Source organism: Amphibalanus amphitrite, unplaced genomic scaffold, assembly GCF_019059575.1.
Source record: "Amphibalanus amphitrite isolate SeventyFive unplaced genomic scaffold, NRLGWU_Aamphi_draft 001469F_arrow, whole genome shotgun sequence".
NCBI classification, from domain to species: domain Eukaryota; kingdom Metazoa; phylum Arthropoda; class Thecostraca; order Balanomorpha; family Balanidae; genus Amphibalanus; species Amphibalanus amphitrite.
Genome location: NW_024882962.1, coordinates 75,192 through 93,228, shown reverse-complemented (window position 1 = coordinate 93,228; position 18,037 = coordinate 75,192). Strand labels below are relative to the sequence as shown.

The window sequence follows — 18,037 nt, the reverse complement described above, 5'->3', positions numbered from 1 at the left end:
GATGGCAGGAGCTTACTGCTTCGCATTCGCAAGCCTCGTGATCGCGCGAAAATTTCTGCTCATGAGAATTTCTTTGAATGAGGTGTACGTTTGTAAATTGAAATAACAGCATAAGAAGGATATTACAAAATGTTGACCCAAGGTATCAAAACTTGCTATAAAGATAAGTGCGAAATAAGCACCGCCACCGGTAGACCTCACCAAGACGGGGAAGACTTATTTTAGCGCGACTTCGCTGAATCGCAAGTCGAAATTGAAAGATCTGCCGATGATTGCCTCTTTCATGATCTGAATAACCGGAAGTAGAAAGTCACGGAAGCGTTAACAGGTAAGCGCGAGCCTTCGATGCCTACAGATCAAGGCCCTATATACACATATTTGATGATTGATGACCTTGGCAGTATGGGTGCGGGCAGGCCGCCGGCCACCTAAATTTGTGATTTGGTATTGGTATCTCGTATTGGAGGTCAAGGGGACGGGAGATACCTCATTCAATCCTGCCCCTGTGGCTCAAGAAACAGGAGTTCCTTTGCGCATCCCTATTCGTCGTTTCGGTGGTTTTGAAGGTGACCCCCACGCGGCGGCATTTGTCTTCACGGTCACCAGTCGCCCTCAAATAAGTCTACTCAGAAGAGTAGGCGCGACGAAAGATAAACAGCTCACTGGGCGTGCTCCGAGTGGTAACAGTATACATTCTACTCAAAACGTTTGAACGTCAGTTTCCGGTAGACGATCCCTTGGCTATGATGTACCATCAGCTGTTTCGCTTCACGTGAACCGGTCGTGTTGTCGAGTGGTACTTTTCCGCAATCCGTCCTTTTGGCTCGCGTCCCCGTTGGTGACAGTTGACCTCACTCCAAACATCTTCTTTTGGTGAGTAGAACTTGCATAATTTATTATTCATATTGTGATAGGTCACTGAGTTGTACTGTTTAAAGATTATTAAGATGGCCATTGGTCCAGATTCCTTTTTGGCCTAGGTAATAATGATGCTTGTGAATAGACGCAATGCTTCTATGTCTTACAAACAGGTAGGTAGGTATGTTTTATCTTTCTTAGATCAATATTGTATTATTGTTTGAGCTAAGGACATTTTATTTTGTTGATTGAATATTATCTTTGGGCTTGCTTTTGGTACCTTCTTTGTGAGAAGAGGCACCGAGAGCAGAGATTGAATTTGAAGGTACTCAACAAGTAATGAAAGGCTCCTGTTACAATTGGATTATTCTCATAATGACTGTCAGATTCGTTTTTAAGGGCCCCAAACATCCCTCTTTGGAAATCTAACTGGAGGATTTTCTTGTTTTTGTATGTCGGAAAGGAGTTCTCGTAAAAGTATATTCCCACGCAAGTTTCTATGTGTGCTTGGTTGCTGTGCACAGTAATTGCTTTTTTAAAGGGACCCTCCCACCTTCAAAAAAGTTGATGAATTGGCATGAAAGTGATGTCCCTCGGTTCAGAAAGAGAAAAACGAATATCTACCAAATTTCATCGAAAAATATTCACCGGTTCTCAAGATATTAGACTTTTACTTTTGTTTACTTTTTGGGATCTCCGCTGTTCCTAGCGACTTTATTTGAAAGTGGGGCATTTGTTGCGCGCAAAGCAGGATATACCACCGCGTGCTACAAAACGTTTGAGTCAAACATTTAACGGACGTTCGAAAGCCTGATGACATCATCAGATTCCCGTAATGGTTAAGAGATAGGGACCACGCTGGTCCCACCCTGCAAGTAAAGGGAAGAAATTTCTTGAACACCATAAAGCTGCCGGGGTTGTGACCAGGATAAATGGTGGTTTCTGAGCCTGGCCGCAAACTTGGCTATCTCAACTCAAAACTAATGTTCAGGACAGGTGGGAGGGTCCCTTTAACCCTCGCCAGCACATGCCATTTTCCCATCCTAGAACGCACATGGGGGGGGGGGGGGTGGTTGCCACCCCCCCGCGCCATTTCGTTCCTGTTGGAGATAGAGCTTAGCAGTAAAGACCAAAAAGATTCTTTGGGAAGAGACGAATCCAATGATACCCAGTTTTACCTTCTCAGGTCAGTCATTGACCTTCCAGGTCAGGTCAAACTAAAAAATGTTGCTGTTTTGGGTCACCGTTGGATATCAAGTGCGCTGCTTATCAAATACCGATGACGATGCTGTTTTCTGGTGCCAAGCCAGCTAGAACCTCTTTGTCACACTATCCGACCAGAATTTTGCTGCTGAGGTCATTTCAGGTCAAGTTAGGTCAAGGTCAATTATATGTGTTTGTATGTCTGTGTGTGTCTGTGTGTATACTGATGTGTGCACCGATTGTTTTTGGGTCCATATCACATGAAATCATGATCTGAGAAGCTTTTACCAAAAATGCAGTCAAAAAACTTCACAAAAAGTAAATTCAGCTTGCCTAAAACGCAATTATCTTAGATGACCTAGGTTGACCTTGACCCTGACCTTGACCCCTGTACATCGTCGAACAACATGTTCCATGATAGGTGGGAGGTAAGACTGGCAAAAAAGGCCGAAATAAGGGTGTCAAAAGCTCACAAGGCCCATGGCAAACGCAAGACGTTGAGAATTGGCCATTTGGGTCATGACATGACCTGAAAAACGAGGTCATATCTCCGAAACCAAAAATCACAGAAACTTGAAATTTTCAGTGGACATCAAGAAAGGATAGACGAGCAGCTATACGAAAAATCAGCCTTCTAGCTCTAAAAATGTTGAGTGCAGAGCAGAAAGACTGCCTGGGGGGGGGGGCAACCACCCCCCCCCCATGTGCGGGCGAGGGTTAAGCTGATTTGTTTTTGTTGATAGCCTATTGCCACCTAAATGTGATTTAGGGAATTGCCCGTTTTTATCCCTTTTAAAACAAAACAATTTCAATTTCAATCTACGCTAGATGTCCATAAATCTTTTCCTCCTTGTGGTAAATCTGATGATTGATATTTGTTTGCTGAATTATGAAAAATGACCTTTAAATGAAGGTGTAGATGTTTTCTTACACTGCTGATTTTTTCATCATAGTGGTGTCATTGAAGGGAAATGAGACAGATCGGGTTTGATGACACAGCTGTTGGTCTTCTGCACTGCATGCCTGACTGTTTTGGAAGTAGTGCCTAAATTTGGTGTTGTACTTAACCATTCAAATTGGAAGCAGCAGCTTAGATATTCTGTGCTTATGGAGCTAATCATAAGTATCTTAGGTTAAGGTGATAAAAGCTGGGCATAGAGACAGCCTAATAGGAATATGTACCTACATTTACCTATGATAACATGCTGTCTTTAATTCAAGTTAGCAGTTTAAGATGGCAAACATGCTGTTTTTCTTCTTATATACCAGATAGGATAGGAAGAAAATCTAGGATACCAGATATGTCATATCTCCCTGTGCCTTCCAAATTCTTATTGTGTTATGCAATTTTCTACACTTGCTGCTCAGTGGTTGCATTTATTTTTTGAACTGTAGCCATAAGAAACAATGAGGTTAAAGGTATAAGCTTTGACAACTGGTTTGATTTTACATGTTTATCTTATTTGTCCCCCAAAGTATGAAGATAATGAGGTGTAAGTTAGGATGCAGTGTTCTAGTGTATAACCCACTTTAAATGTTTTTATGTTTTTGTTTTGCAACTTCTGTGTCTACTGCAATATCTGTTGGATGCCAGCATCTTTGGGATGTGGCCATATGGGCCATGCTTACAATGCATTTACAATGTGGATGCAAAGCATGCAAGTGGTAAGGATATCATTATTATATTATTTTTTCCAACAAGTACAAACGGGGGCCTAGTTTTGCTGAGGACTTCTGGTATATCACACCCAATATCACCCTGCAGGGTGGAGATGGACATTTGACTATTTCCTAAACTTTGCACTGTGTTGCAGACTGAATATCGGTTGCCACCATGTCTAACATCAAGCCCGTCGAGTCGGCCAACACGCTCCTGGAGCACACGGCCTCTCTCGATGTGGACCTGGCGCCGCAGAGCATCCGCAAGACTGGCATCGTCTGCACCATCGGACCCGTCACCCGCTCCGTCGAGAAGCTGGTCGAGCTGATGGAGACTGGCATGAACATCGCTCGTATGAACTTCTCCCATGGCACGCACGAATACCATGCCGAGACGATGGGCAACGTGCGGAAGGCTGCCGAAGTCCTCAGCCAGAAGACGGGCCGCCCTGCGGTCGTCGGCATTGCTCTGGATACCAAGGGACCCGAGATCCGCACGGGTCTGCTGGAGGGAGGCGCCTCGGCTGAGGTGGAGCTCGTGACTGGTGAGAAGATCAAGCTGACCACTGACCAGTCATTCTATGAGAAGTGCAGCAAGGAGGTGCTGTTTGTTGACTACGTCAACATTACGAAAGTGCTGAAGCTGGGCAGCAGGGTGTATGTCGACGACGGCCTCATCTCTCTGATTGCGCGTGACATCGGACCTGACTTCGTCATGTGCGAGATCGAGAACGGCGGCATGCTGGGCTCCAAGAAGGGCGTCAACCTGCCCGGTACGCCGGTCGACCTGCCGGCCGTCTCTGAGAAGGACCGTGGTGATCTGCTCCTCGGAGTCGAGCAGGGCGTCGATATGGTCTTTGCTTCCTTCATCCGCGACGCCGCCGGTGTGCGTGAGATCCGAAAGGTCCTTGGCGAAAAGGGAAAGAAGATCCTCATCATCTCAAAGATCGAGAACCACCAGGGCATCGTCAACATGGACGAGATCATCGCCGAGTCCGACGGTGTCATGGTTGCCCGTGGTGACATGGGTATCGAGATCCCCGCCGAGAAGGTGTTCGTCGCCCAGAAGGCTCTCATCTCTCGCTGCAACATGGCCGGCAAGCCGGTCATCTGCGCCACCCAGATGCTGGAGTCCATGGTGAAGAAACCTCGCCCGACCCGCGCTGAGGTTTCTGACGTCGCCAACGCAGTTCTGGACGGCTCTGACTGTGTCATGCTCAGCGGTGAGACAGCCAAGGGCGACTACCCGATGCAGTGTGTCTCCATGATGGATCGCGTCTGCCGGGAGGCGGAGGCCGCTGTCTGGCACCAGAGCTTCTACGACGACCAGGCGAGGCTGGTGGGCAAGGCGGACCACACGCACTCCGTGTCCCTAGCGGCCGTCGGGGCGGCCATTAAGCTACACGCGGCTGCCATCATTGTGCTGACCACGTCCGGAAAGACGGCTCACCTGCTCTCAAAGTGAGTATGGGAGAATGGCTCCATAAACAAGGCGGGCTCTGGGGATCAGGGTGGACCTTCACTCCCAGTGAGTGGTTGTTCTTTCGTTTGTAGGTGTTATCTCTTGTTCAGTCGCCTTCACTCACTTCTTCTACACTCGTCTTCACTGGCAGGATTTAGTGTAACTTACTCAGTTATGTGTGGATGTTGAATAACTTTGCATTGGCTGATGCATATTCAATTTTGTCCAGTTCAGTCAGGTTAACAATTGCGTCAATCTATTGAATGTTTCGTCAGATCAATGATTTTATTAAGATCTAACAACCTCATTTAAATTTGACCTTGTCTTATTTGTATTTCACGTACAAAGTTTGCTTTGTATCGACGTTCGAAAAACGTATCCAAACCATATTAAACTACAAGTTCCGCTAACACCCTCCCTCCCTCTCGCCCGGCAGGTACCGCCCGCGCTGCCCGATCGTGGCGGTGACGCGTTTCCCCCAGGTGGCCCGCCAGTGCCACCTGTACCGCGGTATCTTCCCGCTGATCCACACCCCGGAGCGTGTGCCTGACTGGCTCCAGGACGTCGAGGCTCGCGTCCAGTCTGCCATCGGCTACGGCAAGGGACAGCGCTTCATCAACACTGGAGACCCGGTCGTCATCATCACTGGATGGCAGTCGGGGTCGGGCTTCACCAATACCATGCGCGTGATCTACGCCTAGAGGTCACGAGGATTGGCGCAGGTGCGTAGGTGTCTGGTGGTTGTGGGCGTTGGTGGGGTCTGGGTTAGGACGGTAGTGGGTGCGAGATTCGTGAAGGTTAGTGAAAGAGGGTGATGCATGAAGTCTGCTTGGTGATAGCCTCATTGAAATTCGTCCTTGTGGGAGTTTCATCATGAATATCACTCTTGTTGATGGAAAGCCAGAGTAATATGAGACCACTGCTTCTTCGATTGATGGAGACAATTTTCCCCGCGCTCGCCCAATCCATCTTTTGGACTGGCCCCGCCATCCCCGCACCCCCTTGACACCCACCGCCATCATGCACAGTCGCCTAGGGCCCTCCCTAGTGCTAGACGCCAGTGTTGACGCGCAACCAAAGCGCTCGCACGGCCACAGGTTTATGATTTTTGATGTAGTGGCGAACTTCGATGTCTGGATGGTTCGCCGTGGCCTCGCATTGTCGGACAAAAGAATCTTGCACAGGCGTGGCCACCCGAATTCGTAGAAACTTCTATCCCATGTTTCTTGGGGGGGGGGGGGGGCATTGGTGTTGCAGTGTAAACAAGCAATTCTGTGCATTTGATTTCGGACGTGTAATGCGTTGCTAGTGATTGAAGTTGCGATATTTCAATGAAAGGCCTCAAACTAGTCCAACAAGTGATATCAAAACTTTTGCTGTTATTTGTCATAATACCAAATTTGTAACTATTTGATGGATGTCATTTCTCTCTCGCTTTTGTCTTATGTGTTGCCTGCGGGATCGAAAGTTGACTCCATTGGGTATGTCATGCGTACTAAGTGGCGCCCTGTTATTCCTCTAATTCGCATTTGACGTAATTTATTATCCACGTTGAGGCGACACTTGACTACATTTGACGAAATGTTTTTTTTTCTCGAAAAACGGGGCCATCGATCCCCTATTTTCTCGGTAGTAAGCCACAATGATTTGTTACGCTTTTTTTCATTATGGGATCAGTTTTGCAGAAATATGCGATTTATCGCCGCTGGGCAGGCTGGGTCCGCCCGTCACCATTGTAGTCCGAATTGTGAGCTCCACTGATCTGCCGTATGGTCCAATTTGTGATGTGCTGCTCCTAGCTGGATAATACACCCTCTTCTCTGTCATCCTGCTGTTTAGGGTTACTGTTGGGGAGGGAGAGTTGTGCGAGGGGAAAGGCTTACTCGCAACTTGTCTTTCTCTTGTAGGGTTTAGCAGCATACTAGTTTTACAGTTAGTTACATGGTTTTACAGCACACCAGGTTATTTTCCGACACGAAGTTTTTTTCAACCAATTGAGGCGTTCCCGATGTGCCAGCGAAACAAGGTGCATTTGAAAATCGCTGTATTTTATTCCCATGCCATGCTTGCCCGTCATACGAAACAACATTGCAATATAGAAACGGTATATCGTCTGCATATCTACCCGTACAAAGTTGGTTCCAACGTCGTTACAAAACATGATTCGTGCATCGCCGATATTCAGGACAAGTGGGAATACAAGTTACTATTTTCAAGTTTCATCAGTCATGCTTTGACATCCCAACCGACAGTTAAAGGGACCCTCCCACCTTAACATTAGTTTTGAGTTGAGATAGCCAAATTGGTGGCCATGACCTGCAAATACCGGTTTGGACACTCACAACATCGAAAAATGCTTTAATTCGAAGATATGGAATTTCAAACTTGCAGTTTTCGGATTCTAAGGGGCTAATGCATTGGAATGCCCCCTTAGAATTTGTGACGTCAGCGGAGATCTAACGATTTTTAAATCTTAGACTAAAACCATCGTTAACACGTGGTGGTATACGCTGCTTTGCGCGCAACGTCTGCCGCACTTTAGGGCTGCCAAATTATTGCTTCCAAATAAAGTCGCTAGTAATAGGGGAGATCCCAAAAAGTAAACAAAAGTAAAAGCCTAATATCTTGAAAACCAGTGAATATTTTTCGGTGAAATTTGGTAGATATTTGTTTTCGCTCTTTCTGAACCAAGGGACATCACTTTCATGCCAATTCATTAACTTTTTTGAAGGTGGGAGGGTCCCTTTAATGCCACAGCACTCAAGTCACTTGTAGATAAAAATGATTCACTGAGCGAAAACAAGGTGCCTTTTCAACAAGACCGCCGCACTGATGATTGCTGCGTGACAATGGCCTATCATTTCAAAACAGCAGGCCCTTAATTCTCCCAAAGTGATGTTTCTCGAGGCTCAATGAAACAGCTTGTTTTGCTAGGTGACTAGGGTAGTGGGTAACAGGCAGCGCCAGCAGCTAAATGTTATTGACTCTAGTGGCCTTTGCACTGAGTAATTAAGGTGTTTGGTTGTCGCCTACGAATATGTTTGGTATTTGTCTATGAACAGTGTTATGCTGCACAGGATAATTGTTGTTTGGGCCATTCATAACGAGCTTCTAAGTTCGATTAAACATGACTATGCTACACACTACAGTTACACAAGCTTATTGTTAGTTGAACCATCGAACGATTGACGTGAGCTCTTGAGTCCACACTTGTAAGTCATGGATTATGTCAGTTGAAGTGGTTTCAGATTCACACTTCAAGTCATTGTTAAAGTCATGATTACTTCGTGAAGTGGTTAGTCTACATAATCCATTCATGCAGGCATATTTCCATCATGTAAAGGATATACCGCTGAACACGGTCCTTGTGTTAGACCCAATTTGTAGCGCTCATTCAACAGTGCAGGAAACCATCAAGCAATTGGATAAGATAACAACCTGCTGGGAGGCTACAACTATCACCCATGTTAGTCACCTAAGAGCTGCGGACGCGTCAACCACCAGGTCATTTACGCCCGAGGCATCCCCCATGACAAAATGGGGAACAGAGTTTGAGTAGACAGTATCTAAGATGGCTATACGACTTTCTTAGCAACACCTATCCCACCCCACGATGGCAATACTTCACAGCGCGTTTCCAATTGACATCATTCAGCATGCCTCAGTTAGGCTCAGTCAGTTCACAAAGAAGCCCTTATAGCATACAGGGCAGCGAAAGAAACCTTTTCCGAATTTCCATTTGTCCAAATACAATGCGAATGCCCACTGAGCAGCACCATTCAGTTAGCACTTGCCGTCGGTAGGAGCGAGCATTGATCACGGATAAAGCGAATTACATAAGAAGACGTTACGATAACACCACGCCTATTGTAGTGCTCAAGCCAGTGTAATAAGGCACTAGGTGGTAGAAAAGCCTACAAAGTTTCGCCAACTTTCAATTCCTGCACTCAAAATGCCTCATCTTGACGCAACCGACCACTATGTGGCCTTACATTGCAAGTAGACATTTGCATTATGCACGTCTGCAGTGCAGGCCATACAAGTCACAATAGAGTATCGTTCAGACATTTACAAATCACACAGACATGCCTTCAGTCTCCATGACAATCCTTAGAGAAACTTCCAACCAATCAAATCGCCACTACCGGTTCATCAACTGCTGACAGTGAACTGCGGAGAGTCGATTCTTCATGTCAGACTTGCTGACCGCGGCGAGGGCTCTACCTTGCGGGCTCGGCGTCGATTCAGGCACGGAATGAAGCAGAGTGACTGGTCTCTGTGGAAGGCACACAGCGTGTTAGTTACGGTCAGCGGTGGGTGGAAACTTGTCGGGGGAAACGTGATATGCTGTAGCGGCAGCTCAATGCTCAACACTCAACAGCATCGCAGCTGGGACAGTCTGACTATGTCGCATTCCCAGGTCTTGTGCAAATCTGTTGGGGCACCGGGCTCGTGAATGGCGACGACTTCATTATGATGAAAGTAAGCATTTGTTTTGGTTTTATGAGGCATTGGGAACCGACATATTTGGATTTTCACTGATGTCTTATTTTGTTTCGCATTTATGATGCATCCTCGAACCCGACCCGTAGGTAAGCGATGCATATGAGCCCTAGCTCCGCCAAATGCCTCTCGGCTGGCTGACAGCGATGGCACCGCCACCTGTGTCCTTCGTACTAATAGTTCCTCTGGCGTTACCAGATGGCACTAGACACCCACATCATTGCACACCGTCGATCGTTTCTGGCAGCCACTCACTTTCCGAAGCTCTCCGTTTCTTCAATGGTGTCTGGAAGGTTCTCTCCATAGGTCTCCGGTAGGAACACGGTGATGAAGGCTCCGATGAGCGAGAGCACGCCGAATATGGTCATCGGGAGCACCTGGCTTGAGCCTCCCTGTCGGACAGATTCATAGAGTCAGCAGTTAAGTTTTGCTTTCATTGTGCGTTCTTTGAAACATTACAGAGCTTTGCTGGGCACTGAAAGCATGGCGAAGTGCATGACAAGGAATATCGTTAGAGGTACTGTACTGACGTACTGTATCGTTAGAGGTACCCTTCTGAGGTAGAGCCGTAGAGGTATTGTTAAGTTCAGCAACTCAATGAAATTATTCTAGGTGGTAGTTACTACTAACTGGGATCGTAGTCCACTTGAACCAAGAACGTCAGAGGTCTTCTATCCTCACGGACACAATGCCGGAACAATGACCTTACATGACGTCACTTTCACCAACAAAAACGCCCCCAGCATCCATACCAGGCTAATGATGAAGGGTGCAATGATGGAGCCGACCCTGCCGGCCGCTGAGGACATCCCGATGCCGCTGTTCCTCAGATCAGTAGGGAACAACTCGGCACCGTAGACGAAGACAATGGCGAATGTCGCCGATGAGCCGTATTTGCCGAGCACGGCCATTGCGACTGTGATTGTCTCCATAGCGGCTGGAAGAAGAAAGAAGATGTTTTATATATTGTTAGTGCATGTTCCCTTCACTTGTGATGATTCGGGGAAGTTGTTTGACCTTTCGCGCTACGAAATACAAACGTAGGACATTTCAGTAGTCGGAGCTCATTAGCAGCATAAAATCCTAGACCAAAACTGTCACTACTCATTCTTGGATAAATGCATGTATATCGCTACAAACCAAAGGAACTTTAAAAGCTTCCTACACGGGTCCAAACCGACCCATTGAGATCGAGCCTGAACGGTTATAACCGGATTTTACCGGTTGGAGCTGTTGGCTGTTCCGTTTTCGCTGATCTGCTCTGAATCAGCATTTGAAGCGTTCCCATATCAGTATACCTGAGAGCTCGACTAGGATATTGTAACTTGGGCGACACGACTTACAGGAAACGAGCTCTCGAAGGCATGGACAATGTGGGATGAATGTTTGAAGTGAAGGGATGCGACAAGAGGCACGCACTTACCATTAAACGCCTCGTACCGGACCTGCCTCACCAGACCTTCACGAATTCCGGACCTGCCTCACCGGACCTGTCTGATGCCTTACCGGACCTGCCTCATTGAACCTGCCTCACCGGACTCCCACCTGGCCTGCCTCTCTGGAGCTTCCCCACTCATCGAGTTTTATCACGGACATACTTCACTTATACGACATTCCTGACTCATGTGATCTAGATCGCTCACTGGACCTGCTTCCCTCATCTGGCCTTCGTCTGCCTCACTCACAGCTCACTGGAGCCGTATGTCTCCCTGGACCTATCTTACCGAACCTGCTCCGACGGTCCCTTCATGCCATACCTCCCCTCACCGGATCTTTTATGAACATGGGGCAACTGGCAAGGGGAACGGGATATCCCACTCCTCGGACACTCCTCACTCACTCGAACCCTCACTCGGACCCGACCTTCCCCACTCACTCAACATTCTTAACTCACTTGACATTTCAAAGTCACTCGACATTCCCCATTCACTCGACATCCCCCAGTCATTCGACATTCGCCACTCACTCGACATTCCAAACTCACCAGACACTCCTCACTCACTCGACATTCCTCACTCACTCAACACTCCTACTCACCGGACCTCCCGCTGGAGCAGACCCCGCTGACGATGCTTCCAATCCCGCTCAGCGCGAAGAACAGCGCCAGGCTCAGCTTGCGGCCCCACGGATCGAGTACGAATATACAGGAGATGGCCGCTGGGATCTCGATCAGCTGTACCAGGATGAAGTTGACGTAGACGCTGCTACCCAGCTGGGTGGCGTTCATGCCCAAGCCGTAGTAGACCATGGCGGTAACGAACCTGCGATAGCGGGATACAATTCGTGATTTATTTTGATTTGTTAGGTGTGGACTTGAGTTTCTGGGGTTTATGAATTCTTACACAAAACACGCTGGCATTGACAATTGGCATGCTACAACAAAGTGTCGATTTTGGTGTAGGTCGTTTTTCATAAGTGCTGATTTGATGATGAAACCCAACATATCCGGTGAAGATTGGGTTCTGACGTTCCTACTTCATAATTTAGGTACAATTTATCATCGTGTCCAGTACCAATAAACTAGTTTCCAGCGCGTCTAGCTGGTATACACCACATGTAAGCCAGATTGCACTGGAGTGCAGACAACCTCAACATTATACCCATTAACATTTGCCGTATGTCTTCGCACTATTAATCTCACAGCTTTATTTGTAATTACCGTGGTCTGGTGACAAGCTGTTGAAAATCAATCATTGACTTACACTCTGTGATATTTATCTAAGATGGCGGTGCAAACTGTCCGATAAACCATTGCCTATACATTCTGGTAGCCACCGGGTCTGTGAAGCTGGCACCTAATAATGTCCCGGAACTCAATTATACCCACTCCTTGATTTTGGGTTTGTTATGTTAAACACCTTACTGGGTTCAAAGGCCAAGAGGAACGGGGCATCCCAACGTTTTATTGTTCACATCAACGTGCCACGAAGCACATATAAATAAATTAGTGAGCACCTCCCTCTCACATCTTCGCTATAAAGCTTTCGGCTTCCGGCTGGTTTTGATTTACGCTCATCAGGTCATTAACAGGAAGCGCTTTTAAATTTCTGATAAAGCTTATGATAAGTTGTCCGTTTAGCGAATATTGTCCCAGTCAAACGCTTTTTACCGCTGATTAGAAAAGAATGAATGTCCGTCAGACCGTCAGTGAATATTGTCAACCAGAGCCATGCCATGCCATGTGTGAATCGCTCGTCATCGTGAATACTATGCAATATGCATACCTAAACACATACATAAATATGTGCATACATATTACATACATATGTGCTTACAAACATATCGACACCTTTTTTTAAACCCCACATCTGTTCTCCGGTGAATTTCCGGGAAGCACGAAAGATCTCTTTTTAGAAGTGTCCAATCGTCCGATCCTGATCAAACTTGTGTGTTCGTAAGCTTGCTCTGGCATTGCTTGATCTGCCAAGACAGACACACTTGAGAAAAATCGAGTGACTGTACCTTTTTTGAAGGTTTCTTAACAACTTTTCTGAACTTCACGGGAGAACAAATGTGGGGTTTAAAAAAAGGTGTCGATATGTGATACATGCATGCATACATACATGCATATTGCATACATACATACAACATTACCATTGATAGAGAATGATGAGTGTGCGCCATCGCAGGGCCGGCGTTCTGAACAGATCCAATACGGACATCTGGGGCGGATCGTCCAGCAGAATAGGCGTCTCTGAGTCGGATGTTTTCTGCGGACAGACACGAAAAAGGAGGATGATGCGTAATAAGCATGCTTCGGGTGGTTATTGATGCAGGCAACTAAGTTCAGTGGTTGTAACACGGGTAGTTTCATTTGAAAACGGCATTTTAGAACGAAGTGGTAGGGTTCAAGGCCCAAGGACATTGCTTATGCCAAAGACACTTCTCACTAAAGTCATATGATCGCAAGTTCGCTGATGTAGGTAAATCGGACCACTTTAGGCAGATCATGTAGTCATCCTGACAAAATGAGCACCCCATGATCAGAACTCCAGTGATTGCAACATCAACAACAACTGTTGCTAGTTCAGACTGATGAAACTCCGTTCGTGCTATCGACGACATTTTCCTCGAGTCCCGAACATGTTTCAAACATCAAAAGGCACAATGTGCTATTGTGCGATCAAGGACGTCGGGCTTGCGTCGTTTCTTCATCGTCTCAATAAACTTACAGTCCGACGCACTGTAGTTCACATAGGAGTCTTTGTTGTGCACAACGCAATGCTCAATGGCAAAGCTCAAGTGTTCGTCAAATGGAATCGGCCTAAACAAGTTCATGAGGACTCGTAACTCAATTTTGGTCTGTGGACCGAAGTCTGGCGATGCGTAGGTATTTATCTGTCGGTACCTATGTGTAGTGAAGAATATCAAATTCAAGCAGCCAACAAGTGGTGTGATCAGTAATCATCCGTATGTTGCAACGGATGCGCATTGCGCAGCATCCTTAAAATTGCATCGCATGGCAGACGGATTGAAAGAGATCGTTTAATTAAGTTGCACGTGAACTTCGAGAAACTCGGCAGTTTTGTCGTATACCTACTTGCAAATTGCTGCAAATTATGCAATTATAAGTTATAACTGTATATGCAAATTATAACTGCAAATTAGGTAGGTACCTACCCTGCAAATGGATAAGGCATACCCATTACCCACTCGTGCCTTTAGTTAGTTATGTACAGTGCGCATTGTGCGTATTGATAATCAACATTGACAAATAATATCCGCCCCATGACCGTTGCGAGTTAGACTGCGTGGGACATTTGTCACGTTTCTTACCAGCGACTGCTTCTTCAAAAGATGATCTGGAAACTGGACTCCGTTGAATCTGGCAGCTGTGCGAAGGTTTCTCTCCGCCTGCTCAAATTTTCCCTCCGCTGCAAGCCACCTAGGCGACTCGGGAACAAAGCTAGGAAGAGTAAAGTGAAAAAGATGAGAAGCGTGTTTATCATTTTGAAATATTGAAGATATGTTTTCACGTAGATATGCATTTAATTGGCCGTCACAGAGTCGATACGCTGTTACCCCTGGTCCGAGGCAAAAACAAGCGTTGCAGCTGGCTGTTCGTGAAATGTCACGCGGTGCCAGGGTGGATTACGGCTGCCATCGCTGCTGACTCCTCAAAATGAGGCATCCAATTGGGGAGAAGTGTTTAGCTACCTGTCATCCAATGTAAAACTTTGGCAGCTTCCATTAACGTCGCCGCGAAAGGCTTTCGCGGGAAAACACTTTACTGAAAACCGGCACTTTACTGAGCTTTATCACTTTACTGAATACTGCGTACTGCGTACTCACAAGTAATACGACATGAAGATGAAGGCCGGTACTGATATGATGAGCTGCAGGCTGTGCCAGTCCTTGACGAAGATGGCGAACACGGCCACCATCGCCTCGCCGAACGGGAAGAAGAAGTGGATGATCATGCCGCAAAGAGTGCGCACGTCGTTAGATACGGTCTCGACACCTGTCGGAGGAAGAAAATCGTCATTAGCGGTTACACGAAAGCCGGGGATGTTTCGTTCGGTCAACGTGAGGCGTGAGCGCGTCGTTTGAAACAATCCTTGAACGCTAGCGCGCCTTATGGGCAAGTTCTTTTTTGCTGAGGAAAATAGAGATGTTAAATCTTGCTCGACTGTGCACCAATCAAGACTTCAAGATACAACATTGGCTCTATGCCTGTTGACATGGGCGTCGCCACAGGGGGGGGGGATGGGGGGACACCGTCCCCCTGGAGTGAGGGTGGGGGGATTATCCCCTCCTCAAATTGAATGTCAATCGAAATTTTCGAGCTGCTTTTTCTCAGTTACCCGTCATTCTGCGGAAAAAAGAAGTAATCCTTTACCGAACAAGTTTTTTCACTACATTTGGCAGCAACTCAGTAATTCCTGTAGCAGAAAACAGTGAACAACTTATGGCGCAGCCGCACCATACGTGGCGCACTGTGGCTCTGAATTCAGGTTGATGCAATCTTATCATTATATCAAATCAAAGCATAGTGTGTCGTTTATTATTTGTGTCCCACGATGCCCTGGGCTTAGAAATTATGCCTGAATGAACACAATGAAAAGAAGTGCGCAATAAAAATAATAAAAACCGGCTACATCGAAAATAAAGTGCATCAAATCCAGAGAAAAGGCTGAAAACAGGGTTGCGGGGTACTAGCATAGAAAAAAAAAATCCTGCAGGATCCGTCGAGCTTCGTCCCCCCCCCCCCCACACACACTCAAAAACCCATGGCGACGCCCCTGCCTGTTGAAGAAAGAATAGGAAATTCTTGATCAACACGACTTTGATTTCAATACGATCAATCAATACAATTTCGATTTTCAACAATTCGTCCCGCGCTTCACTAGCCGGCGCGTCTCTGAAGTCTGAACACCATCTTACCCAGCAAGAAGCAGGTCATGAAGATGCCCATGCCTCCCACGCCAATGAGGAAGCGCAGGGGCGCGTAGAGAGCGAAACTGGGCACAAACGCCATCGTGGTGCCAACCACTCCCACCGTGAAGAATGAGAGCAGCATGGCCACCTTTCTGCCGAATCTGATGAAGAAGAAGGAAATGAGTTCATACTTCATGGTGATGGGGATGTTGAAGGAAACAACATTGCAGACTACATTGTTTAACCCGCGCCCGGCTGGGGGTCCTGGATTTCCACGCCCTGCTGGGGGGGGGGGGTGTTTGAACACCCCCCCCCCTCTAACTCGGCTCCTGGGCCACGTAGCGATACGCGGAAGGCGGCGTTCGAAAGAGCGTAAAAAATAATGAGGAAATTACTTCGGTCAATTTTTTGGTCAGGTCAAAGGGCAGGTCACCAGAGGTCATTGAAGGCAAAATTTCGCCGATTTCCAGGTCGAATGTCGACAATTTCCAAGAAGCCAACGCATAACTCGGGAACCAATAGAGCTACAGCGCCGCGGAAAAGCGCATTCGATAGCCCTATTAACGCCCTTTCTGAGTAATTTTCTCAGATTTGACCTAACGTCAACGATTTTGCCTGCAGGGGGCAAAAACTGCAAAAATAGCCGATTTTTTCGGAAACAGTTTTTCTGCAATAACTTTTGACCCAAGCCTTTTACGAGCTTACCTTTACCGGCATCGTGTTCCTCTCGTCAAGACGCATCGAATGAACTATAACTTGACCTTGAAAGGTCAACTTGAAAATTTGACCTCAGGTCAAGGTCATGACCTGACCGGAAAGGGTCATGTTGCATATCAGTCGATCCGTATCGTCGAGCTGAACACATCTAAGGCGTTTCCATCGCTCTAGCATGCCTCTATCAAAAGTTATTTGCGAAAAACTGTTAGATACCATTCGTGACCTAAGATGACCTCAGGGCATAAACAGGGGTCACGGACACCATTTTCATGTTCCGTGTATCTAAACCACTTGTAATTCAGTGTTTGGGAGTGTTTATAATGTCTTTCGTCCAAAAGAGGCGCATTTCAATTTTCTCCCATTGACTTATAATGGGGAGGTCGCAAAATTGACCTGACCTTAGGTCATCGGTATCAAAATTCTGAGATATACATTTTGTACATGCTATTGCTCTTAGCAATCGCTGAAAGGTTCAAAGCGATTGGTCACTCTGTGTAGCTATGACAGACATTGAAACTTTTTATGAGGTGAGGTCACTTCAAGTGACCTGGTGACCTGACCTTGAATGACCTTGGTCTGAAATTTTCACAACATGTGTAGAATTGATGTATGATAATATGTACAAAAAACGGCGGTGCTCCGCGCCGTCGTTTTTGAGATATTCGCGAAAAACCACAAGGGGGGTGTTCAAACACCCCCCCCCCCCCCCAGCAGGGCGCGGGTTAATGGTTATTAGAGATAACTTAGTTACACGTATATACATGAATGTAGACACTGGACAGTTCACATATACAGGGTGTTCCAAAAAAGTGAGCCCCCTAACTAATATTGCACATATCTCCAAAACCGTATATCTTACGATAATGAGAGACCCCTTGTTGGAAAGAACGGTCAATGTCGGTTCTAACTTCTAATAGGCTACCTAGTGTGGCTCTGAATGAATACGTATCACACCGAGAGCGACCAGAACAAAATGTGCTGCGAGATTGGGTGAAACACGACGACGGCGGTAAACGTGGGACGGCCGCTTCCGGTCTTGCGAGATATTCCCCTGTAGTGTCAACCTTTTTAGTAATCGCTTGACACTTGCCAGGCTTCAATTCTTATGCCGAAACTCGGTGATCATTCGCCTAGCACCCCACTTCTTTTGCAGGCGGAATTGCTAGATGCACGTATGCAGAGATACAGTCGATCTTAGTTGGGGGACTCACTTTTTTGGAACACCCTGTATGAATAATGGAAATGGCGTGACGTTGG

The 18,037-nt window shown here is 46.7% G+C and overlaps 2 protein-coding genes across 3 annotated transcripts in view; one reads left to right on the top strand and one right to left on the bottom strand.

Moving 5' to 3' along the window:
- Positions 1-22: 22 nt before the first annotated feature.
- On the top strand, positions 23-7,008 carry LOC122373261 (pyruvate kinase-like). 2 transcript variants are annotated; one of them, XM_043351159.1, is made up of 3 exons: positions 23-328; positions 3,876-5,181; positions 5,619-7,008. In XM_043351159.1, the coding sequence occupies exons 2-3, from the start codon at positions 3,896-3,898 to the stop codon at positions 5,881-5,883; spliced, it is 1,551 nt and encodes a 516-aa protein (XP_043207094.1). In that variant the 5' UTR covers positions 23-328; positions 3,876-3,895; the 3' UTR covers positions 5,884-7,008. The 2 variants fall into 2 exon arrangements, with proteins under 2 accessions (XP_043207094.1, XP_043207093.1); XM_043351158.1 differs by lacking the exon at positions 23-328 and adding an exon at positions 429-873.
- An 850-nt stretch (positions 7,009-7,858) lies between these two features.
- The window catches only part of LOC122373260 (organic cation transporter-like protein), a 35,391-nt gene continuing 25,212 nt past the window's right edge, over positions 7,859-18,037 (bottom strand). Inside the window, exons 5-12 of the mRNA XM_043351156.1 lie at positions 16,070-16,224; positions 14,978-15,146; positions 14,462-14,591; positions 13,280-13,395; positions 11,723-11,946; positions 10,438-10,622; positions 9,941-10,077; positions 7,859-9,458 (exon numbers count right to left, since the gene is read on the bottom strand). Of these exons, the coding sequence (XP_043207091.1) occupies positions 9,371-9,458; positions 9,941-10,077; positions 10,438-10,622; positions 11,723-11,946; positions 13,280-13,395; positions 14,462-14,591; positions 14,978-15,146; positions 16,070-16,224 (1,204 nt within the window). The 3' untranslated portion in view covers positions 7,859-9,370. The remainder of the gene's footprint in view (positions 9,459-9,940; positions 10,078-10,437; positions 10,623-11,722; positions 11,947-13,279; positions 13,396-14,461; positions 14,592-14,977; positions 15,147-16,069; positions 16,225-18,037) is intronic.